The 25,297-nt window shown below is 49.1% G+C and overlaps 1 protein-coding gene across 3 annotated transcripts in view; it reads right to left on the bottom strand.

The window, feature by feature from the left end:
* Positions 1-25,297, bottom strand: part of KSR2 (kinase suppressor of ras 2) — a 432,076-nt gene that overhangs the window by 168,598 nt on the left and 238,181 nt on the right. For all 3 annotated transcript variants that reach the window (XM_058691145.1, XM_058691143.1, XM_058691144.1), the window contains exon 5: positions 10,592-10,776. In XM_058691145.1, the coding sequence (XP_058547128.1) occupies positions 10,592-10,776 (185 nt within the window). The remainder of the gene's footprint in view (positions 1-10,591; positions 10,777-25,297) is intronic.

Raw genomic sequence — 25,297 nt, 5'->3', positions numbered from 1 at the left:
AGGGATTATGACATTGTGTCCATCCGAACAATTCCTAGTTTTCCGACGGTGGTCACTGACCTCCCAACAATCAACATTCCTATGAGATGAGCACATATCACTGACATGCCCATTTGCCAGATAAAGAAACCAGGGCTCCGAACTGTTGAGCGAAATCTGACAAGGGGCACATTACCAGGGGTGGCAACCCTCAGGGAAGAAGCCAGATCTCCCAACTCCTGGCCCAGAGCTTCCGGCTGTGTCTTATGTGGCTCCTAGCCAGCCAGACTACAAATTCCCCGAGGTCAGGGGCTGTAGCAGACATTTCCTTGACGCTTCCATGATACTCAGTGCTATGGTCTGCGTGTTTGTGTCCCTCCAAAATTCATATGTTGAAGTCCTAACCCCCAGTGTGGTGGTCTTAGGAGGTGGGGTCTTTGGGAGGTACTTGGGTCACGAGGACAGACCTTCATGAAGGAATTGTACACACATAAAAGGGGACCCAGAGAGCTTGCTTGCCCTCTTCCACCATGCAAGATACAGCAAGAACCAGGAGAGGGTCCTCACCAGATGGCCATAGAGGCACCTTGATCTTGGACTTCCCAGCCTCCAGAACTAAGAGAAATAAATGTCTGTTGTTTACACAGCCACCCAGTCTGTGGAATTCTGTTATGGCAGCCCCAGTGGACTAAGACACTTTGCATATCAGGAACTCACTCGGTACGGATTACTCCATTCAGATATGGGGGCAGGTGTGATGTCGTCCAGCAGAAACCAATGAGGATCAAAACTGACCCAGACCCAAACACCATACATCATACAGTAGTATTGACGGCCACAACCATGGTGGTCACCATCGTGATGACTGCCACATTATGCCCATCTTAAAGATGGGAAAACTGAGGCTACAGATGTTAGGTAATAAAATGGCAGAGACAAGATTTCAAACCCAAGCTTATCCAATTCTCACCTTGGCGCTTGGCCACTGGTGGGATGCTATCTGCCTTGGGAATGGCACTGAGCCTCTACCTGGTACCATGGGTTAACCTCCTCTGCCAGGCTGTGTGCTGCCTAGAGACGCCCAAGGAATGTCGGAGGGATAGCAAAGCAACTGCTTGCCAGGGATCATAGAGAAATGCAGTTCAAGGGAGATGTTTGGCGAACCGCAAGCGTTTTCTGTACCATGTGGAGATGTGTCCCCACTAATTTGGCTCATGAACTAATCTGGCCAGGGGGATGCTCCTCAAAGCCCCTGAGGACAGAGACCCCCGTTACTCACTGTTACTTCAGGACACTGGTTACCAGCTTCCCTGGCATTCATTCTCCATTCTTAGGCACACCCCTCCATTTCTAAGCCCAAAGGTAAAGCTCACAGTCTAGGATTAAGCCAATAAATTAGCATCCCACATGTTTGACCCCACTGATTGGTTTACAGGTGAGCATACAGTCATGCTGGTTGAATCAGTGAATCTCAGACCTAAACATTCTCACTCTTCCATTCTGGACCAGAGCAGGGAAGGGACTTCTGGGATCATCTTACTGCCACATGGAGCCTAAAAGCGTAGCCATCCTGGAGAAGAACAAAGTCAAGACATACAGAGAGACTGAGGCTTGACATGAACTGAGCCCCCTGATCCAGCCCTACCTGAAGCCTACCTTAGTAGCCCCTGGACCTTTCAGTTACATGTGCTAATAAATGACCTTCATACTAAAAACAACAACTCAACTTGGATTGTTTGTCACTTGTGTCAAGTTCTATGTTAGTCCTACCACCACCAGGCAGTGACAAAGACCTGCTTGTTTCTAATCAACAAAATCGTTTTTGAGAGTTTTGTTTGAGTGCCTGTTTCTTTGGCCAGTTAAGGTAGCAGACCACCCATGACATCCCAAAGACTGCATCAAAGTCCAGCAACTTCAGTTCCTGCCTCGATGATGCCAAATTCAGCTGGCTCTGCAGCTCTGGAGGACAACAAGCAAAATCCTTTCTCCTTTGTCCTCTAGATTCTGAGTAGCTGAAGGCTCACAGTGCTGGCTGCAAAGTGAATGCTCAAAAATGTTACTGTCCTTTTGAAAATATTGATGTGTGCCAGCTCCATGCAAGGCACAGTGGAAACAGTGATGAGCAAGAGAAATGCGGTCACAGCCCTTGTGGAACTGATAATGGGGGAACAGGGCATTAAGCAAATACTCAGAAATAAACAGATGGCTGTGGACTGCGGGAAGTGCTTCAGAAGGAAAGCGCAAGAGATGAGACGAGATGCAACTGACACCCACTTGGGGAGTTAGGAAATGCTTTCCCAAGGAAGTAGAAGTTCAGATAAAGTGACGACAATGGCAGGGTGTCCAGGAGCCCACGGGTTCAAAGCAGGAGAGAACACAGTTCACTTAAGGTCGTGGTAGAATCTTAACCCTGGTTTGGGAGCCAGATTCTCATTTGCGGAAGATCACTCTGGTGGACTGGATATGGGACTGAAATGAATATGGAAAGATCCATGTGGAGACTACTGAATAGTTTGGACCAGGGTGTTGGTGATGGAGGAGGATATGGAAAAAAAAAAACCCGGAAGAACAGAACTCACAGTCTACAACCTATGAGCCAAATCTGCCCCCTTGACAGTTTTTGTAAATAAAGTTTTATTGGAACACAGCCACACCCATTCTATTAATAGGAAGAAAGTCTATGGCTCTACATGCTACCCGGCAGAACTGAGTAGTTGCGATGCAGACCATCTGGCCTGCAGATCTGAAAGTATTTAGTACCTGGTCCTTTACAGAAAGTTTGCCAACTATGATTTAGAAGATCAACTCAATAAGACTTGGAAATGGGGCATCGTGGAGAGGAAGGGCCAAGGATCACACCTAGATAAAATACAGGCTTGCTCAACTGAGGAGATGTGCAAGATGGGGTCACTAGGGACGAATTAGCTTTATCAGGGAAAGAAACAACTTTGATGAAAACAACCCACCATGTCCCTACTACCTAATGGAAATGAAGTCTGGCCAAATCGTGTGCAGAGTGCACATGCAACCTGGATGGAGTCTGAAGGTTCTAGTCTTAGCTCTGATGTGCTGTGTAACTTGCAGCCATGCATGGATTTCTCCTCCTGGAACATCAGTTTCTTCATCCGCAGAATGGGGATACAGAAGTACGAGGAAGGAATATGAATGCCTGGTGTATCCTGCATCGTTCGAGGGCAACTCTGCTTGTTACTTCTGGTCTTGTTGCTATGAAATCAGTTGAGGTACTCACCAGGGATGGCGGCGGGTTGGGGGGGGGGGATGTTACTGGGACAAAGGTACAGTCAGACACAGGTCCTCGTGACAGGGAACGGGACTGCCCACGCCAACAGTGTGTACCTGCCCAAGGATCAGGACTCACTCCAATAGCTATAAATGACCCCCTGGCTGCTAATGCCAACCACTTACCGACCAATTTTTGCTGCTACGATTCCTGGTGGGAGCAATCATAACAAAAGGTCTAAGGTTGTCTATTGCATGCTGAGCCCAAACTGTTTGTGCTCAGGCAAGGACTGCAAAATTACAGAGAAGAAAGGGTTGATGATAAAAACCCAGAAGGTGCCTCCTCTACAACATTCATAACTACATGCATCACACACACACACACACCACCAGCCCTCCTTGCACACAGAAGGTGTCACCTTTTCAAGGAAGGCACTGTTTCCTTCCCCTAGAGCACAGTCAGTAGCAGCAGAAGGGCTGACTTTGCAACCATCCTGGCATAATAGAGAGAGCTATCAGCTGGGCATCAGGAGATCCAAGTTCAAATCCCAGCTCTAAAACCCTGGGCAAGTTCCTTCTACTTTCTGGCCTCAGTTTCTCCATCTTTAAAACAAGGGCTTGGATCCTGTGATTTCTGAGCTCCCTATCAGTTCTGACCTCTACGCTTTTGTTTATGTTTTTAAATTTTTTTAAGTTTATTTATTTATTTTGAGAGAGAGAATGAGAGGGGAAGGGGCAGAGAAAGGGCAGGAAGAGAGAATTCTAATCAGGCTCCTCGCTGGACAGCACGGAGCCTGATGTAGGGGTTCTGATCCCATGAACCACGAGGTCATGACCTGAGCTGAAACCAAGAGTGAGAAGTTTAACAGACTGAGCCACCCAGGTTCCTTTTGACCTCTACGATTTCAGAACAGAAGTTACAAAGTGGGAGCTCTAAGACCAAATACAACCCACAACCCGGTGGGATTATTTAATACCACCTCACACAGTGTTAAGAGATTTTTCATTGGATGCTAGCATTTTACAACTGGGAGATTTCTCATAAAAGTCACAGTTGCTGACTTCTTCAGAAAAATTCAAACACCTGGCAGCTCGGATGCACTGAAAAAGACACACCAGCATGTAAGTAACAGTTGTGCCCAAACCACACAGCCTGGGTCTAACACGAAGAAACACACACAGACAAGCCCCAATTGAGAAGCGTTCTGTGGAGAAGCCGGCCCCCATTCTTCAAAGGCGTCAAAGTCGCAAACAAGGAAGAAAGGCTGATGAACTATTCAAGCCTGACACAAGAACTTAATGCAATATGTGATCCTGGATCGCATCCGCACCAGAAAAATAAATTGCTATGAAATATACTATTGAGACAATTGTTGAAACAGGAATATGGGTAGATGAAAGTCTCGAGTCAATGTCAAGTTTACTGAATCCGGTACCTGTGTGTGGTTATGCAACCCACTCCCAAATGGCTCACAAGAATGAAAGAGAGGAAGTGAATGCACGGAGATGTTAAAAATGAATGAATCTGGGGGCACCTGGGAGGCTCAGTCAGTTATGCGTCTGACTTCAGCTCAGGTCATGATCTCATGGTTCATGGGTTCAAGCCCCGCGTCGGCTCTGCGCTGACGGCTCAGGGCCTGGAGCCTGCTTCGGATTCTGTGTCTACCCCCCCTCTCTGCCCCTCCCCCACTCGTGCTCTGTCTCTCTTTGTCTCTCTCTTTCAAAAATAAACATTAGAAGTAAGTAAATAAAAATACAAATGGACGAATCTGAGTAAAGGGGGTACAGGAGTCCTTTGCAGTGTTCTGTAACTTTCCTGTAAGTTTGAAATTATTTCAAAATTAAAAGTTGTTTTGTTTTTTTTTTTAAAGACTGTCATATAACCAAGCAATTCTCAAATGTGAGTGTGCGGAATCCCCTGGAGGTTTGGTGAAAATTCAGATTGCTGAACCTCCCTCAGGGCGGCTGCTGCTTCTTTTTTTAATGTTTATTTCTTTATTATTGAGGGGGGAGAGGGCCAGAGACAGAATCCCATGTAGGCTCCCCGCTCAGCGCCGAGCCCAACGCAGGGCTTGATCCCACAACCTGAGCTGAAACCAAGAGTCGGATGCAACCGACTGAGCCACCCAGGCGCCCCTCCCCAGAGCTTCCGATACAGTAGGTCTGAAGGGGGAAAGTAAGAATGTGCATTTCTAATGAGCTCACGTGTGATACACACGCTGCTGGCCTTGGACACACTTTGAGAAGCCCTGGGACACTAGTTTAAACGGTGAAAGTGACCGTCAAAACACAGAAGGAGTTTTTAAAAGGCAGGATAGACAGAGGGATGGTACAGGGGACTAGTGTTTTCCATCATGAGCCTTTTTGGATCATTTTCTTTGTTTCCAGGAATACACAGCTTCATGCCTATAAAGCACCCGGACCAAGGCCTGCCTGGCAAGTAGCAGGTGGTCAGTACGTGTCAGGGACCCACTGGTATTTAAGTTTCTAAAATACAGCAAAGATGCCAGGCAATACGGGTGCTTCCTGTACCTGCTGGGGAGGGGGGAAGAAGGGATAAGGAACAGCACTTTGACCTGCTCAGTGTGGGGGAGACACATCCTTTGGGGTGCCCCAATGCGACCTACGGGGGGTCCCCCTTTCAGACCGCCACCACAGAGTCAGGTCAGGCACAAACGCCTCAAAAATCTCTCCTGATTCTGAGACAAGAACGTGGTTCAGGCTGCAAAGTTGTGTGAAGACACGCAGCTCCCCCTCGTCCTCTTCCGGGGGGTAATGAACCTTGGCCTCAAGCCTCATTAAACCCCATGATATAATCACCCCCGTCCCGAGTCTCTTTGCAACCCTTCCAGAGGCTGGTTTCTTGGGAGCACGCAGTTCAGCTTCATCGGTCTGTAGTGCTACCTGCTGCCTCCCTCAACAAATCAGGCTTCTGACTCAGCCTCCAGGCACATGAGGCCAGGCCCTCAACGGAGGGTCAACTATCTGCCGCCTTGTGTCTAAGAAAAAGCGCAGGAGATGGTTTGGCGAAAAGAGGAGGAGAGACAGGGCGGCGAGACAGGGCAAGGTGAGGGCCACGCCGTCTTTCAAGGCACCTCGCGCGGGGCAGTACTTTATAAGACGGGGGCCTGGTGTAAAACGCCAGCTGGTGCCATTAGGACCAAGAAGGGGAAGTGTGGGAATCATCAGTCACTTGTTCCCTTTGGTAACTGCTGCCCTCAAGGGCTAGACCCCCACAGACAGCTAATAAAGAAACACCCAGAAAACTGCAGGTGGTCAAAGTTGCCTGTTATTCCTCATCTTCTACCGGAGATGCCCTGGCCGCCTTCTGCAGCTGCCTGGCCCCCACAGGGACGGCTACCACCTGGGACAATGGATCCCCTGAGTATCAACACCGGAATCTGGCAGGGCAGTGGTTTGTTAGCCAGCGTGGGTGCTGCTCTCTGAGTGAGCACAGCATGCTCACAAACATGACGCTCCCTGGAGCAAGGCTGACCCCCAACACCACAATCCCCCCAGGAGGCGGGGGTGCCAGAGAGGGAACTGGAACGAGTTAAGGTCTCTATCTGATGAGCAAACAGGTCTTGGTGAAGAGCGTCACAACCGCATTTCCTCTGCATTACAGAACGAGGCATTCAGAATGGGTGCAAACTCCACTTCCTGCTTGCCCTTGTGATCTTGGGCCAGCTACTCAAATGCCCTCAGCCTCAGTTTCTTCATCTGCAAAATGGGGAGAAGAAGAGAAACTACCTGATGGAGCACTGTGAGGCTTAGGCGAAATAGTACAAGTAAACTGCTTTGCCTGAATCGAAGCTGCCTGTACCACTGTCAACACACCACAAATGCCAATTGCTATTATTACCACCATTTCCATCATTGTTACAAGTTACGCCATCATCTAACGAGCCCCGATAGCTGCCAAAGCTACCCTTTGTGGAGACCCAGTGCTCTAAGCACTCCCTGACCCCGACTGCGCTGGGAAATCTACACTCATTCCTCATTTTGTCCTCACTACATCCTTGCCAGGTTGAAACAGACACTGGGGGTTCGGTGATTTGCCCAACAATGTGTCAGCAACCACTTAGTGGCTATCCTCCCCGAGTCACTTCCACCAGCCGGTAATGAACGATGATGAGTAATTACTCCTTCCCATCTAGCCGGTATTTTTTCATTCTGAAGAAGATGCTTTACTGGGGATGAGAGCGGCAGCCTGACCCAGTTCGGCCCGAATCAGAGATGCCCTACAAGGAGCCAGCAGCACCCAGCTTGTTGGACCAAAACTGGTCCACGGGTGGAGGGCATCCGATCAGACACCATCTGGGCAGCACGGCATGCCCAAATGAAATGCCGAATAAATGCAGCAAGGACGGACAGGTAAGTCCACTGCTCTCTACTCCTTCGGGAAGTAGATTCACTCCTGAGTCACCATCTTCCAACGTTGAGCAGTAGGGCTTAATAACTCGTGTTTGGTCCAGAGTCAGCCTTAGAGAAAGGTTCCTCTGCAAGCTGGGGCTCCTGCCGTCACGGCATGCCCGAAGATTTGCCCAGGAGAAGCTCGCTGGGTAAGCCTTAGAAACACAGAGTTTCTAAGCTCTGGAATGGACCCTTACGGAGTGTTTTGTTGTACAACCGGGGAATCTGAGACCCAGACAGAGAGAGGAATTTGCTTTACCAAAGTGCAGGGATACAGGCTTAGGTTGGATCTGGATTCAAAACCTAGGACATGGGCAAGACCATTCACCCTTCTGAGCCTCTGTTTCCTTATCTACAGAATGGGAATTATAATGCCTGCCTCAAAGTGTGTGGTGAGCCTTAACCAGGGAGGGACAGAGGTCGCACGAGCACTCGGTGGCATCCTGGAGACTGTGTTTCCTAACCTGGAGCCTGTTCCACCAGGCTGCCTCTGTCTCTGTCATGTGTTAGCATCAGTGGAAATGGGACCGGTCCATGGGATTCCAGCTAATATTTGAGTTACATACTCCTTCTCCTGCTGAGACTCAGATGCTACTTTCTTCCTTTACGGAAGATCAGAGGGTGACCTCTCTGCATACAAGGACCAGGACTGTCCAAACAGGCAACTGTGCTTCTAGGGTCTCGGTGCTAAGGGCTGGTTTTAATTAGGGATTTTGCTCATGCCCACAGAGGAGAGAAGTCTCTCTTCTCACGTGGAGACCAGGGCAGGCATGAAAAGTTGGGAGTCATGGGGAATCCTCACAAAACTTTCCAGCAGGAGAGGAGGGATCTAAATGTGCAAGTCTGTGGTTATTTAAGCACGCTGAAGATGTTTCTATTCTGGAAAGAACTCAAGTGCAGAGTTGTGGTCAAACCCCCAGAGATGGCCATGCTAACATCACTCGTGGGATGGCGATGCCTGGAGACAGAGACAGATGCAACCACCCGGCGTCATGCCAAGGTAAATTCCAAGCACTCTTAGGGCCATAGGGAAGTGGGGGGAGAACTGAAAGGCATTTACCCACAGCCCTCGGATTAACCATCAAGCCAGAGGATGTCAACACTGCCTGGAAAAAGGAGCTAACAAACATCATGATGATAGCTAGCACTTATTAAGCACTTACTGTGTGCCAGGCACCATGCAGATGACCTGACATGCAGCAGCTAATCTAGTGAATCTATTATTATTCCCATTTTACAGACGGAGACACTGAGGCTCAGAAAGGCTCTGCCCTGCTCGAGGTCAGGCACGCTGCTCAAAAGGAAACAGAGCTGGGACTGGCACCCAGGCGCCTCCCTCCAGGGCCTCTCACCCTGTTGCTAGGACACATTTGATACGTCATCACCCCCTTTTCCTCGTCTGAGCTCCCAAGCCACCCTCTGACTGCACACAGGCTCACCCCCATGGAGCATTTACGGTCTCTCTGACCGTGATTTCTCTCAACAAATTAATAAATTGGCCTTCTGGCGTTGATATGTGTCATGACTGCTATTTTAGTTTGCCTGATGCAGGGCCTGCTCCCCCTGGGCACTGAAATAAGCCAGGTTCTGGAACTTCTAACTGACGTCCACACGGGCCTCTTCTGGCTCTGGACCCTCAGTGGATTCCTGCGGCGGACGCATGATGCACATGTGCAGACGGTAAACTGAGCTCACCGTTCTGCCCAGGCCCACCATCTAGCGGTGCTACGTTGACTGTGTTAACAGTCTTGACCTCAAGACACCGTGTTGGGGGTTACGTGTGCCATTTTCCAGGGAGAGAAACAACAGATTGCGTGAAATTCTCACAGGGTCCATAGCCCCCCTAAAAAAAGTCCGAAAACCCTCTGGCAAAGGTAAAGGATAGAACCCCACATTTAGAAAAAGGCCCCCCGCTGAATATTTGGGGGATCCCGGATCAAATCGTGTGTGATGGCGAAGCGTATCCGCTCTGGAGCGAGAAGGAACCAGGTTCAAACCCTGGCTCCACTACTCAATAGCTGTGTGGCTTTCGCCAAGTTCTTTGAGGCCCCTGAGCCTCAGTTTCCTCATCTTTACAATGGGAATAACTCGTCTGCACAATGGCTTGTCGCGAGAACTAAATGAGGTCAGGCACGTGGGTGATAAGGACGCACAGACGCTCAGTAAACACTGCTGCTCATTTATCAGACCAGCAACACGATCACCCTGTGGTTGTGCTGGGGGCCGGGGGCTTATTTCCCTCGCACTCTGGCAGCCCTCTCCTCCTCCTCAGCTCCCGGCCAATAAAAGTTGATGTCTTGGCTGGAGGACTGGCTGGGCTTTTTTCAGGGGCTCCCCTCTGACTACATCTGTGCCTGTTCAGCAAAACGGGCCTCTGGGCAGAGAAGATTAAACGCCTTCTGAAACCTCCACCCTTGATCACCAGAAAGTTCCATTTCCACTCCGAGTAATAACCATTTTGTCTCTGGCAGAAATTCGTGGGAGCAGAGTGTAAAACACCCCAGGCCGTGCTCAGCCTAGTTTGAACCCAAATACGTCTTTGAGATGAAAGGTTATACGTGTTGACCCGAGCGGGAGGAAAAAAAAATTACAAAGTTCAATCATAGATGCCTTATCCACAGTGACCCAAGAGAAATCCTGTGACCGGGCAGCAGAGAAGCAGAGGGAAAAAGCTGATGTCTCCTTTAATGCCCTGCATGCTTGCTTCCCTCTGTTATCCCTCCACACCTGCAGACAGAAAGAGTAGGAACAGGGGGACCAATGACAACAGCCAGTCAACCCCCCAAGTGCTAATTACGCCCCTTCCCTTCAAACCATCCCAAGGGGCGTGAACGGTGCAGGTGGGAGGGAGATGAGCCTCGAGTTCCAAGCATCTTACGAGCATCTTCTCAGAACGGGGAGCATACACCTGGCAGACAAGAGGGTTCAGCAGCCCCGGCGGGGCGGGCGGGTGACTTACTTGCAGAGAAGTTGGCCTCAGTGTGGACAGGAGGGGTGGAGGGCAGGAAAGGTGCATGTCCCACAAAGAAAGAGCGGAGAGAGCGCTCCGACAGGAGCGGCGAGCGCTGCTGAGATGGAATGTTCTCGCAGCTGCCCACGCTGCTGTGAATCTTGAGGTTCAAGGGCTTGCTTTTCTTCTTGGCTCTGAAAGGGAGACAGAAGCAGACGAGAGGGCAATGTGTCCGTCACTGCACACGAACTGAGAGGGGGTGGCCCCCATGTCGTTCAGCTGGTACCAATGTCCACCTCCCATGTTGACCTGGCCCTGATGCTGTCCTATCCAGACTTCACTGAGCTCCAGTCACCAGCTGGGTGCTGTTTCTCCCCTGTGACCCTTGGCTGGTGTTGTCCGCACTGCCCAGAATACCCTCCCCGTCCCTGCCTGGCTAATCCCCATCTGTCTTCTCTGACTCCGCTCTGGTGTCCTCTCCTCCAGGAAGCCTTCCCTGATACTCCCCTTCCCTTCTTGCCTGGGTCGGGTGTTCCTCTTCCATTCTTCTACGATATTCTGTATGTATCCCTGTGGCTGTACTTGCCTATTTTCCCAAATTTGTTCTTTTAGTGTCTGTCTCCCAAGTGAACTGTGGGTCTTTGAGGGCAATGACTCTGTAGTGTTTGTTTCTCTGTCCTTGGCAACTAGCACAGAACCTGGCACACAGTAGGTGCTCACTAAAAGCTTATGAAATGACCAATCTGGATTATGACTGGCATTGATCATGCTGCCTTCTAATTCCTTGAAGGCAGGGACCCTGTCGTTTTCATTGCTGGATCTCTCAGACCCTGGCTCGGCACCAGCTGAATGGAATGAACCTCTGGGGTTGGTTTGGAAAATTTCTCCCCTTCCCAAGGAGCAGTTTAAGAGGGTGTGATTTGGCATAGCATCCAGAACAAACCACTCTGCCCTCCCCCCGCCCCCATCCTTCCCCTTCCCCCACCCCCCACCACGGCCCCATTCAGGTCGGGCCCAGAGTTGGGCGCCATCTCGTGGCCAAAGTGAACCCTCCTTGCAAATTTTCTCTGTTTGTAGGTGGAGAGCCCAGGAAGGTGCCTTAATTAAAGGCTGGAGGCCTCCCACACACAGGCAGCCTAAAAGTCACCCTCTCCAGGAGGCCTGCTGCTCATCAGCTTTAAGGAATCTAAGTGCGCCCGCAGAGTCTCTCCCTCACTGCATTGGGCTGGCAGCCCCGCTTATTATCTCCCTGGGGGTCTGAAGCAAGGCCCAGGAAAGTACTTCCTGTTACAGCAGCACACGTTAGCTGGCTCTCCCTGCCCGAGAGGGAAACAAGGCATTTCATTCCACAAGAGTCTCCAAATGGGGGAGATTCACAGAGTAGGCATCTACACCGAGGCAATCTAATTTTGGAGTTAAACTCGGCAAGCTTCGGGATCAGTGAGACTGGGGCTCAGGTCCTGATCGTGACCTCAGGAAAGTGATCTCCTTTCTCTGTGCCTTAGTTTCCCTACCTGGACAATGGGGAAATCAATAGCACCTACCTAAGAAGGATGTCGTGACAATTCTACGAGATGACGTGCTTGGCACAGGGCCCTGCACAGAGCAAGGTTGCCTGTTGGGAACATCACTGTGACCATGTTAAACTGGGTGTCTATATAGCATGGAATTAACCTTGAAGAAGCCAAAAGTTGAAGCCAAGCCGTGTTTTTCACCTGAAACATCCAGCAACTCTCAGCCCACCGCTACTCTTGGCAGGTGAATAGGATGCAGTCATATCCTCTGGCAAGAGATCCCATCATTAGTTCCAAAACACTGACAGGAGCCTTGAGGCACTGGGCCACCAAATGACAAGCCAGATCCCTTGTATAAGGAGAACCAAGTCTAAGCCCAAGTTTAACAGTAGTTCAGTGACTGCAGAGAGTCAATTTGCTTTACCAACTCAGGGCCACAGACGGAGCAGAGAAGGGGTATATATAAATAAATGTTAGTTGGGTAGATGGATGGATAAAAAGGTGGATGGATGGATGGATGGATGAAGAGATGGATAGATGGAAGGAAGGAAGGGATGTAAGAAGGATAGGTGGATGGATAGATGGGTGGATGGGTGGATGGGTGGATGGATGGATGGGTGGATGGATGGATAGATGGATGGGTGGATGGACGGACAGATGGATGGGTGGATGGATGGATGGATGGATGGATGCATGGATGGATGGATGGATGGATGGATGGATTGGTGGATGGATGGATGGATTGGTGGATGGATGGATGGATGGAAGGATGGATGGATGGATGAACAGGTGGATGGATGAAAAGGCTGAAGAACAGAAGGCTTATGGATGGATGGATGGATGGATGTGTGGATGGATGCGTGGATGGATGGATGGATTGGTGGGTGGATGGATGGATGGATGGATGGATGGATGGATGGATGAACAGGTGGATGGATGAAAAGGCTGAAGAACAGAAGGATTATGGATGGATGGAAAGGTGGATGTAATGAAGGAAGAGAGGATGGGAGGATGGAAAGACAGACAGGAGGAAGAGAGGGGAGGAGAAAGAGAACGTGGAGAATGAATGGCTTCTTGATCGAAGTAGGTGGAGGGAAATCACATATCACTTCCTGCCCATCGAGGAAGCCTTCATGGACAGAATACGGGACTCACCTTTACCATTTGTCCTCACTACCCAGCACACTCAGAGGAGAAAACAGACACAAATGACTGTGTCCAATGACTGTGACTGTGTAAGATTCAGTGCATATTTTGCAGTATATCCTGCAGGTGTAATTAAAAAGAACATCCTCTCCAAGATCTCAGGATATCAGAAACCTATTGCATAAATGTCTTCCCTGGACTCGGGGCCAGTTTGGGGGAAAGCAGCAAAATGGGATGGCACAAAGCATCGGCGAGGGCAGCTCCATCCTTTGGGCCGTATGAGCCCCGGGTGGACCATGCTGCTGTCTACACAGGCGGGCAAGTCGGAGCTCCCTGACATGGCAGGCTGTCCTGACAGCAGCCCCAGAGCCGGGTGGAGCAGAAGCTGCATGTCTAATTCAGCTCAGGGGCCACTTGTTTCACCAGGTACCGCAAAGGATTATTCGTTCCAGTGCTGGAATCGAGCAAAGTTCTTCTGACCTTCCTGGAGCCTAATTTGCATGGACTAAGCGAAAAGGATCCTGAGAAAACTCTACCTCTTCGAATTGGTTCATTAGTCTCCATCTGCGGCCACACAGCTCTGGGCCAAGCCACTCTCCTCCCTCAACTCAGCTGCTGCTGCTGTGTCGGAATCAGACCCTCAATCCCACTGCTTTTTGGGGGTTTTTTTAATTTTATGTTTTATGGTCTTTACCTTTTATTTATATTGAGGCGAAATTCACATCATATATAGTAACCACTTTAAAGTGAGCAATCCGGTGGCATAAAGCACATTCACAGTGTTGTGCAACAACCATCCCTATCCAGTTCCAAAATAGCTTCATCGCCCCCAAACAAAACCCTGTACCCACTAAGCAGTTTCTCTCTGTGCCCTGCCCTCCAGCCCACGACAACTACCGACCTGCTTCCTGTCCCTTTCGATTTGTCGATTCAGGGAGTTTCGTACAAATGGATTTACACAAGATGTGAACTTCTGCGTCTGGCTTCTTTCACTGAACCTAACGTTTCTGAGATTCATCCATGTGGTAACAATGTATCAAAACTTCATTCCTTTCCACGGTTGAATAATCCCATCCCACTTTCGATTCTTTATAATCTATTCTCCACCCAGGCACCGCAGCGAGGTTTTAAAGAGCCCGCATTGTAACATGTCACTCCTCCGTGCCCCCACCCCTACCTCCACCCCCGCCCCCGTGCTTAAAAACTTCCAAAGGTTTCCTTACAAAAAGCTTCAAGAGACCCTCAGGGATCACCCTCTGGACCATCCTGTCAGTGGAGATCCACTTTAGGCATCCCTTCCTCAGAGACACAGTCCTCAACCCTCAGAACTAGTCAGATCTCCAGGTCACATGTGCTCCTAGCACTAAATGCTTTTCCTTCACACAGTGCATCCCGCTTGGAGTTCTGCCGCTGCTTAGGTGGTTAATGAGTGGATGTGCATCTCCTCCCCCAGTTTGTACCCACCAAACACGGGATGGATCTGTAGCCCAGCACCTAACACAAAGCAGGCAACCCACGGTTGCAGAGCTAAGACCAGAAGCCAGGCCTATGGACTCTCACCCAAGCTCACGTGCCTCAACTCGAGCAAAGACAACCCGGCACCTTCTGTCTTGGGAGGATTCTAAGGGAATGCAGCCCGGTTTCGATCTACAAGGCAGGAGCCCTGCTCTGCCAGCCTCTTCTCCATTAACTCCAGCTGTGGGCTCCTTGAGGGCAGAGGCACACCTGATTTCTTGTGCCACCCCTGGCCTAGGTCTGGCAGACAGCCCTGTACTCCAAAGGCTCTTGATCAGTGCCCACTGGTCAGCCAGTACCTCAGAGCCTTGGCTGCAAAGATCACAGAGGGGGTCCCAAACTGATGATTAGTCTGTCCACTTTTTTTAATTTTTTTTCCCATTGGACATTCTTTCTTGCTTTGTCAAAGATCAGTTGGCCATACGTTTGTGGGTCTAGTTCTGGGGTTTCTATTCTATTCCATTGGTCTATGTGTCTGTTTTTGTGCCAATACCGTGCTGTCTTGATGACGACAGCTTTGTAGTAGAGGCTAAAGTCTGGGATTGTGATGCCTCCTGCTTTGGTCTTCTTCTTCAAAATTACTTTGGCTATTCGGGGCCTTTTGTGGTTCCATATGAATTTTAGGATTGCTCGTTCTAGTTTCGAGAAGAATGCTGGTGCAATTTTGATTGGGATGGCACTGAATGTGCAGATAGCTTTGGGTAGTTTTAATTTTTTTTTTTTTTTTTTAATATTAGAGGGAGAGAGCACGCAAGCAGGGGAGAGGGGCACAGAGCGAAGGAGGGAGAATCCCAAGCAGGCTCCACACTCAGCACAGAGCCCGATGCAGGGGCTTGATCCTACAGCTCTGGGATCATGACCTGAGCCGAAATCAAGAGTCGGGCGCCCAACCGACGGAGCCCCCCAGGTGCCTCTGCACTACCTTCTATTCCCAAAGTTTGATGGGTGCCAAGTCAAACAGAGCTGCTGGCTCCTGTGGTCTCTTTACCCTCACTTCCTCGAATGTGGGGTTGTGTCCGCTTGAACTCGGATGCCTTCACCCAGCTACAAACGTCAGCGTCTCGTTAACGGTGTCTGGAGCATCCAGCTTGGCCAGTTGGTAGGAAATGAGCGAGCTGGGGGCGGATGAGCTCCTCGCAAGCATGGCTGGAGGACAGGCACAGCACACATTCTCACACCCCGCTCTGTGCAGCAAAGCACTTGACCATAACCGTTTTCCCAGAGAGGAAAACAATGCGCGCTGGTCTTACACGGGGCTGCACGAGCTGTCCCTTCTTCCCAGATGGGGCCATTTAAGTCGTCTGCAGCTGACATGATCTGATTACCCAAAAATGAGGCCTCCAGGCAAGACCCTTTTCTTTTAAAAAAAAAAATTTTTTTTTAACCTTTATTTATTTTTGAGACAGAGAGAGACAGAGCATGAGTGGGGGAGGGTCAGAGAGAGAGAGGGAGACACAGAATCTGAAACAGGCTCCAGGCTCTGAGCTGTCAGCACAGAGCCCGACGTGAGGCTTGAACTCACAAACTGCACGATCACGACCTGAGCCGAAGTTGGATGCTTAACTGACCGAGCCACCCAGGCGCCCCAGCAAGACCCTTTTCAAAACCAAATAATGGCACCCAGTTCTTGGGTGGGAAGGGGCGGTGGGGGGGGGGGGGGCGGGGGCGGCGCGGTGCACAGAGCCCAGGGAAGGAGAGAGTTTGGAAAAGCAAAGGCCTGTAAGTCTAACACCAGGAGAATGTTTGGTAGCATATGCTCTTGACCACAGACTACAACCCTCAATTCTGGCTCGAACACACCCCAAGCATGACATTGATCTACGAGAGCACTCGGAAAAAGGAAGCATGAGTAAGTCAATCAAACACCGTAAGCTGCATTTCCCCAGGTGTGGATGAATATGAAATGCCTTCAGACGAGGCAAGAGTGAAATTTTTGTCTTTTAACAGTTAAAATTTTAAAAATGAACTTGCACATCAACTGCATAATCTCACAGCAATGATTTCCTGGTAGACAGCTTTATGTAAAATGTAGTAAGAAGAAAAAGCAGGTGAAACAGAAGGAGAAAGAGGAGAAAGGGGCAGAGAAGAGGGAGAGGAAGAGACATCGATTGGAAAGCATGTGAAGTACATTCTAGAACGGGTCCCGCCAGAATGGCTAAAGAGAGAGTTTGCGGTACCAAAAGTGGGCCAGGACAGAGAGCAACCAGAAGTCCCCTCCCCCCACCATCCCCCCCTCCCCTGCCAATTCTGGTAAAACTGTAAAGTGGTACAACCATTTTGAAAACCTATCAACTAAAGTGAACATACCCTCTAAGCAAAAGATTTACCCCCTGGGTATGTACCCAACCAAAATGAGTGCCCACGTCCACAAAAGAATGCCCATGGCAACAACATTCATGTGGCCAAACACTGGAAACAGTCTCCATGTCCATCAATAACAGAAAGCACAAAGTATAGTATGCTCATACAATTGATCACCGCATGGCAATGAAAAAGAGAAAACTACACCTTATACTATAACGTGGCTGAATCTCAATGACAGAATGTCGGGCAAAGAAAACCACCCACAGAAACGCTTGTATTGTATGACTCCATTATGATTCTATTTACATGATGTTCGAGAACAGGCCAAATTAATCAATGCTGGAGAGGCTAGAAGAGTGATTTTTTAAAATTCTCTAATGTTTATTCATTTATTTTTGAGGCGGGGGGGGGGGGGGTGGGTAGCAGGGGGAGGGGCAGAAAGAGAGAGAAAGACACAGAATCTGAAGCAGGCTCCAGGCTCCAAGCTGTCAGCGCAGACCCCGACGTGGGGCTTGAATCCACAAACCGTGAGATCACGACCTGAGCCAAAGTCAGACACTTAATCGACTGAGCCACCAGGTGCCCTAGAATATGAAGAAACCAGAATCGAAACCAGAATCCTTGCACCTTGCTGGTGGGATTGTCCAGAGGGGCAGCCACTGTGGGAAAAACACCATATGATGTGGCAGTTCCACTCCTAGATACAGACCCCGGAGAATCGAAACCAGATGTTCAAACAAAAAACTGTGCACGATGTTTAGAGCACCATCATTCACAAGAGTCAAAAGGTATAAACCACCCAAAAGTCCATCAACAAATGAATGGATAAACATTCAAGTTGTGGTCGACCCGTGCGAAGGAAGACGATCCAGTATTACAAAGTACTGATTCGCGCTACATTGTGGGGAAACCTCAAAAACATTAGCTAGTGCAACACACATGCACACCAAAGACCACACGTTATGACTCCATGTATATGAAATCTCCAGAAAAGGCAAATCCACAGAGACAGAAAGCAGATTAGTGGTCGTCCAGGGGGCAGGAGGGGGACTTAAAAAGTAACTGGTTAATGGGCTTGGGGTTTCCGCTTGGGGTGACGAGGAAGTTCTAGAGCTGGACAGTGGTGATCCAGCTGAACTGTACAGTTTAAACTGGTTAAAATGGGGGTGCCTGGGTGGCTCAGTCGGTTAAGCATCCGACTTCAGCTCAGGTCATGAACTCGCAGTTCGTGGGTTCGAGCCCCACATCAGGCTCTGTGCTGACAGCTCAGAGGCTGGAGCCTGCTTCACATTCTCTGTCTCTCTCTCTCTCTCTCTCTCTCTCTCTCTCTGCCCCTCCCCCACTCATGCTCTGTCTCTCTCTTTCTCTCTCAAAAAGAAATAAACATTTTTTAAAAAGTTCCAAAAAAATAAATAAAATAAACTGGTTAAAATGGTAAATTTTATGCTCTAAGTATTTTCCTACAGTTAGAAAAATGTATAATAGTAATGCAGGACCTAGATCTCTCCCTCTTACTAGCTGTGTGACCTTCAAGAAGTCATTTAACCTCTCTGAACCTCAATGTCCTCACCTGTAAAAATGCATAATAATTCCTCTATTTCACAAGATTGTATGAAGGTCTAATGAAATAACGTACTTGGAGTGTCTGAGAGAGTGTGTGGCACCTGCTAGGTAAATCCTCTTTCCTGCACTGGTCCCTGGCCAAGATGCCTCCTTCCCTCTAGACAGACTGAGGCTCTTTATGGGCAAAGATGATGTGAAAGTCAGGCTCAAAATCAAGAGAAAATGGACAAGCATCCATGAAGAGGACCAAAGAATTCCTCTTTACCCTGGACCTCCTTCCTCAGGGGAAACACACGATGGTCTCTGGACCACACGGACTGAGGAGGGAGGCTGCCCATCACTGGGATTCAGCGATGACCAGATTGAGCAGACATGAAACATTCCTGAAAGAGGGAAGGCTACAACAAGGTTTCCAAAGGCCTTCCTGGGGACACAGTATTTAGGCTGAGAACTGAATGTCAAAAAAAGAAGCCAGAATGCAAAGATCTCGAGGGAGAGGGGACCAGGCAGTGAGGCAAAGTCGATGCTGGGGAGTCCAAGGCCAGGGCAGGTCAACTCGTTGTGAGCAAGGAGTAGAGAGGCAGAAGACACAAGCAGGGGCCATGGGGCCAGATCACTGCGATCGGTGGGTGCCACGTGGGTGCTTGCCACTGTAGGGAGGTGGGGTTTATTTGAGAGCAATGGGCACCTGCCAGCAGGTTTTAAGAAGGAAGAGGACAAAACCTAATTCTGTTCTGGGAAGACCACTCTGTCAGTGTGTAGAGAGTTGACTGTGGTGTGGGCAAGAATGGGATTACGGGATCCTGAGGGGAGGCTGTGGCAGTCACCCAGGCAAAAGATGATGACGGCACGGACCGAGGTCTGGGCATCAGAGGGGGAGGAAAGGGAAGCATCTGGAGCACAGCTCTTCTGGGACTTGCCAGCCAAGAGTGTGGCGGGGTGAGAGAAAGAGACCTCTGATGTCTCCTAAATCAGTTGTGCCATGTGAATGCCCGCTCTTAGCTGGACAGTCTCCCATGTAGAGAAACATTTCCTGGAAGAATTTACAAGAGGGGGTGGGCAGGCTGGCGGAGGGGAGGCAGGCTGATTTGGGGAGTAGGTACTTTGTTACTTTGAGGCTTTGAACTTAGTAGCCATTTGAACTTAGTAACAAGAGTATTCTTTGATAATAATTAAAAAAACATAACTGTAAAATGGCATACAGTATTTTTGTCTTGAATTTTTCTCTTTGTTTTATTAAAAAAAACTCTAGAAGACAGAGGAACAAACATGGAATAATGTGGTCAAACATTATTTAATATTTCAATGATGTTTCATTATTTTTTCAATAAGTTTTAAATTGAAGATCAAATTTGAGATGGATTTTGTTTCCTAAATGGCTTCTATCAGTCACTTAGTAACTGGTATCTCAGATTTAGTTGACAGATATAAAAATGTGGTTGTTTATAGATTCCTAGAAATTAAACATATATATATGTGTGTATCATTGTATATATAATATGCATTATATATTAACTTACATATTTATAGTACATGGCATATAATACATGTACATAATATATATAATACACTATATCACAGTATGAGTACTACATATATATATGTAAATTTATATATCCATGTATAATATATAATGTAGTATATATTATATTTATGTGTACAAATTTATATATGTATATATACCATATAATAGTATAATATATAGTATTGTATAGTATATATTTATATATACATTTATATATGTATTATAGTATGTGATTAAACACGTTATATATACACATACATACTTAAAAACTGTTTTCTTAAAAATAGATACACAGTATTTTATTTTTTTTAATATTTATTTTTGAGAGAGAGAGACAGAACATGAGTGGCAGAGAGAGAGGGAGACACAGAATCCGAAGCAGGGTCCAGCCTCTGAGCTGTCAGCACAGAGCCCGATGCGGGGCTCAAACTCACAAGCCGTGAGATCATGACCTGAGTCAAAGTCGGATGCTTAACCAACTGAGCCACCCAGGTGCCCCATGTCTTTTTTTTTTTTTAAGGTTAAACCTTGCTTAGTAACAGATCAGTTCTCAATATCAAACAGATCTTCTACCGAGACTTGATTGGGAAAAGAGCATGTGTGTGTGTGTGTGTGTGTACGCACGTGTGCGTGCGTGTGTGTGTGTGTGTGTACGCACGTGTGCGTGTGTGTGTGTGTGTGTATACACACACACTAAGACACCACTTCACTTCTTCAGAGCCAGGACGAGTACGAGAGGAAGAAGGAATGAGAGAGGAAAGGAAAGATATTCTAGTGCAGAGGTTGGTGAATTCTTTTCTGTAAAGGCCTCTGCAAGTCCTACGTTCTCTGTCACAACGCCTCAGTCCTGCCGACGCAGCATGCAGTTAGTCCGAGGCCACGTGTGGATGAACAGATGTGGCTTGTTCCAACAAAACTACCTACAGAAATAGGCAGTGGGCTGAATTTGGCCTGTGGGCTCCAGCCCACTAGCCCTGTTCTAGTAGGGTCTGGACTTACCTGAAAGTTAGGAAAAGTAAAGCAAACCACTCAAAGCAACCCCTGAATCCCATTCCCCCATCACGTGGCTCACCCCGAGAGCTGCTAGTCCCACCACCCGGGGTCTTTCCTCATCCCCACCTCTCCTGGGTTAGACCGGGTCCTGCCGCGGCCCCTCTACGTTTCTTCAAGGTCTGGCCACATTCTGGAGTACACCCTCGTTTTTCTGATGATTCGATGAGCGTGAGTCCCTCCCACCCACGGAGGGATCCTGTGCAACTTGCTCCCTGTGGATCCCCAGAATCCACGACAGGACCCAGCACAGAGCGGGAGTTGACTTAAGTAAACGAATGCACGAAAAGTCCGTGTGCTTCCATCGCACCAGCACATGAACGCTGGTGGGCTTCTGGAGGAGGTGAGTTGGGAGAGGGTGGCCCTCCCATGCATCCGCTTTGCCTCCATGCTATCCGGGCTAATAGGAGGCGTGTGCTGCCTCCAGTGGCTGAGGCGGGAGTGGGAGTCCACCTGCAGGGAAGGTGAAGCGCCTGTATTAGCCCACCTGGGGCTGTGAATGCCAGTAATCGCAGGACCGCTGATGTCAGCACAAGATGGGTCTGGCCGAGACGCTGGGAGCAGGTGACCTGCCTGGGACGTGCTATCTCATCTGGGGTAGGAGCAAGGATAACCCCCCTTTTGCAGTTGAGGTAACCGGTGTTCTCTATAAAGTACCCAGGTCACAACTCCATGAAGGCCTGGGGTGCGAATACAGATTTCACCGACTTCAAAGCCTGTTCCGAATTGCTCTATTAATTCCACTATAACGGCTGACTGCATATATTCCCATCTTACAGGGATGTCTGTGCACGCTTAGGGTTGTTTGGGTGGCTGACTTCAGGGCTCGCTGGCAAGAGCCAGTCTTGGGCTTGCAAACTGGGCATCTTGCCACAAAGCTGGTCCCACCCAGTTCTTGACCTGCCCATGGACAATGCTGCTTCTCTCTGCCCATTATGATGGAATAATCCAGAAGCCCGCAGCCCCCTCTCCAAGTGAATACCACTGCACAGCCTGGCCCAGCCTCCCCCTAACCCCATCTGAGCTCACCCAGACAGCCAACCTCAATTCTGCCTTCCAGGCCCGTTGATTTTCCTGCATCCCTGTGATTAGCGACTAATCTTATTTTTTTGTTCCCCAACCCATAAATCAGTTACAGACCAAATATTTACACAGGCCATCATTTCCGACTGAACCAGGGCTCTGACAGCCCTCATTATTAAAAAGGATGACTGATTTTGGGCAGAGATTTCACAAGCATGTGGCTGGATGTTTTCTTTTAGGCTTCCTTCCCCCTCCCCTTGCCTGAAGAAAGGCAATTTCCGAGACAAATTGGCAGAGAGGTCTGCTCTTGCTGTCTCCCTGGGGCCAGGGGGACATGGGCAGCTTCCATCAGCCCACTAAGTGATGACCAACATTGGCTTCTGCCCCCTTTGCTCGGCCTCCCCATGGGCAGGGAGTCGTTTGACTCATAAACATCCCCTAAAATCAGAAACCCTAAAGGAGACTGAGAGGGGAGGGGCCAGGAAGGGTGAATCAGCAGCACCACTACCCTCTGCCCGTAACACCCGCCCTACTGAGTGACCCCGAGGGAGGCCATGTGTTGGGTTGATAAGATGACTGGATGAGGAAAGCAGGAGGCTGAGTTCCTGACCTGGCTCTGTTGTTACTTAGCAAGTCATGGTGGGTTTTGATGCTGATTTCCCCTCTTGGCTAAAGCAAGGATCCTCGGGGCGCCTGGGTGGCTCAGTCGGTTGGGCATCCGACTTCGGCGCAGGTCATGATCTCACGGTTTGTGGGTTCGAGCCCAACATCGGGCTCTGTGCTGACAGCTGGGAGCCTGGAGCTGGCTTCAGATTCCGTGTCTCCTTTCTCTCTGCCTCTCAAAAATGAATAAACATTAAAAAAATAAATAAAACAAGGATTCTCTAATCTAGGTATAATGGTATCTTGGTTCCGATCGTGATAGCTGCCGTTCATTGAGCCCTTACTTTGTACCTGGTCACGTGCTAAGCATTTTCTATGCATTAGCTCATTTTATGTTTTAAGATGGGGATCATCTCCAGGTGAAGAAACAGAGAGTCAGAAAGGCTAAGCAACTTACCCAAGGTCACAGAGCATCTAAAAGGCAGAGCCAGGAACTGAACTTGGTTCTGTCTGACCCCAATGCTCTGAGTCCTAAAACATACGGCAGCCTCCGTAGGGCCTGGATTTGCTTGGGACGCTTCGGCAAGGAAGCATGCTGTCATTTGGATCCTCAACGCCCCACACATCTCCATATAAAGTCATCCAGGGTCAGCATCCTAAGCAAATGCAGAATGCACAACTGTCTGCTCAAGTGTTGAGCCAGCAAAGGGCCTTCTCTCTCGGCAAGCTGGAGTCGGCTAGAAATATTTATTCAGGGGAACTGAGTATTTCGCCACCTACGGGATACTTCAAAGACGCTTCCTTTACCCCGAGGAGACCGAACTGACAGTGAGTCTTTATGGACATGCCTGAAGAGGCCCAGAGTTCAACCTGGTTGTTCTAGGAGATCCACGCTGAAATGCTTCCATCACAGCCTGACAGACAGACGACAGCAGCTGCTGATGGCTCGGGAAGGACGCGCCATACCAGGGGTCAGCTGGGGGCTCCGGGCCAGCCGCTTAAGCTGCCGTGATCTCGGCTTCCTTCCTTGTAAAATGAGGGCCTAGAGCAGACCAGCCCCCAAATCTCATCCATCCTCGCTGTGACGATTCTGCGATGCGACTCCCTCTCCCCCAGACTTAGAGCGTGACCTTGGGCAGGTCAGAATCTGTGAGGTTTTCAGTCTTCTTGTTTATCCAGTGGGGTACAACCTCTCCAGACCCTCCGTCTGCCCCTAGCTGCTGCGGGGGGCAAATGAGTCAGCATGAGCTGAACAAAAACTTCAGCTAGCGTGATCCCAGCAGTGTGGAATTTCCAATAAGTCATTCGTGACTGTCCTACAGTGACTCCAAGAAGTAAGTCTGAAACTCTTTTTTCCATAGGAGTTTGAAGAATTATTGCCTGAAATCAGTGGGTTTTTTTTTTCTTTTACAAACCAAGGCCTTTGACCTGCTTTCAACTTTCGAATCCAGCAGTGACTTGTTATGATGCAAAATTTGTTCACTTGGGATGAAGTAATACAGGGGAGGGGCCCTGTTGGGAACTGTTACTTGACCTTCTAATCCCGGTGCTTCTCCCTGCCCCAAGGGCTTGTGTATTTAATGTCTTGGCCAATGACCTGTCCTGTTTCTTTGCAGTGGGTTATTTGACCGTCCAGCATTCACCCCCCTCCCTTTGAGGGAATTTTCTCTCCTCTGAGCACAGTCTGGTTAGGGGAATCGACCAAGGGACAGAGGTTACCATCCCCAAGCCACCAGGTGCCAAGTCAGACCAGTCAGACTCTGTCTGAAGAACAGGAATCCTGACTGGCGTTAACAATGATGGAAAACATCTCTGACGCTCAGTTCATCTCCTGGTGGCTCCCCCCAAAACTTGTCAAGCCACTCCTGCTACCTGGACTCCCTAGGATGTTCTGGATCCTGCTCCTTTCTCAACTTTCCTGTCTATCCCAAGAGTTACCCCGGAATCTTCCACAGAAATTCATTCTCTGCTTAAACCAACCAGTTTGCAACCAAAGACCCCTCCCTAATGCATCCTTGAGGCCACCGAGGCCACTAAAACTGAATTTCTCTTTCAAAAAGTCTACAGCTCAATTTTTCTCTAAGTCAGACTAAGCACTAAGCACCCTCAGCCCCAGAGTCTCTCAAATCCTTTGGGGGCAGGGACCTGACATGTGCACTTTAACGAGCTCCCCAGAAATGCCTCCCCACTCCTGAGAACCACTGCTCTGCTCGGCAAGTCTACATGCATGACGCCTGCCTGCACTGTTACCAGCGGCTCTGGCACAGACTGATGCTCTGCAACAAAATACCACTCCCTTTGCTAGCCTCTCCTCGGGGTCTCCACAAACCACACATCAGGGCTGAGCGTTTAGGCTAAATCAGGGCTGGAGCACGCCAGAAGGAAAAAGGAAATGTAGCAGCAAAGGATATTCTCTGAAACAGCCACAGGCACACAACCACACATGCTGTGAAATCCATCACCGCCCCCAGC

Source organism: Neofelis nebulosa, chromosome 11 (genome assembly GCF_028018385.1).
Source record: "Neofelis nebulosa isolate mNeoNeb1 chromosome 11, mNeoNeb1.pri, whole genome shotgun sequence".
NCBI classification, from domain to species: Eukaryota; Metazoa; Chordata; class Mammalia; order Carnivora; family Felidae; genus Neofelis; species Neofelis nebulosa.
Note: the sequence above shows the minus strand (reverse complement) of the source record. Positions and strands in the feature narration are given on the sequence as shown.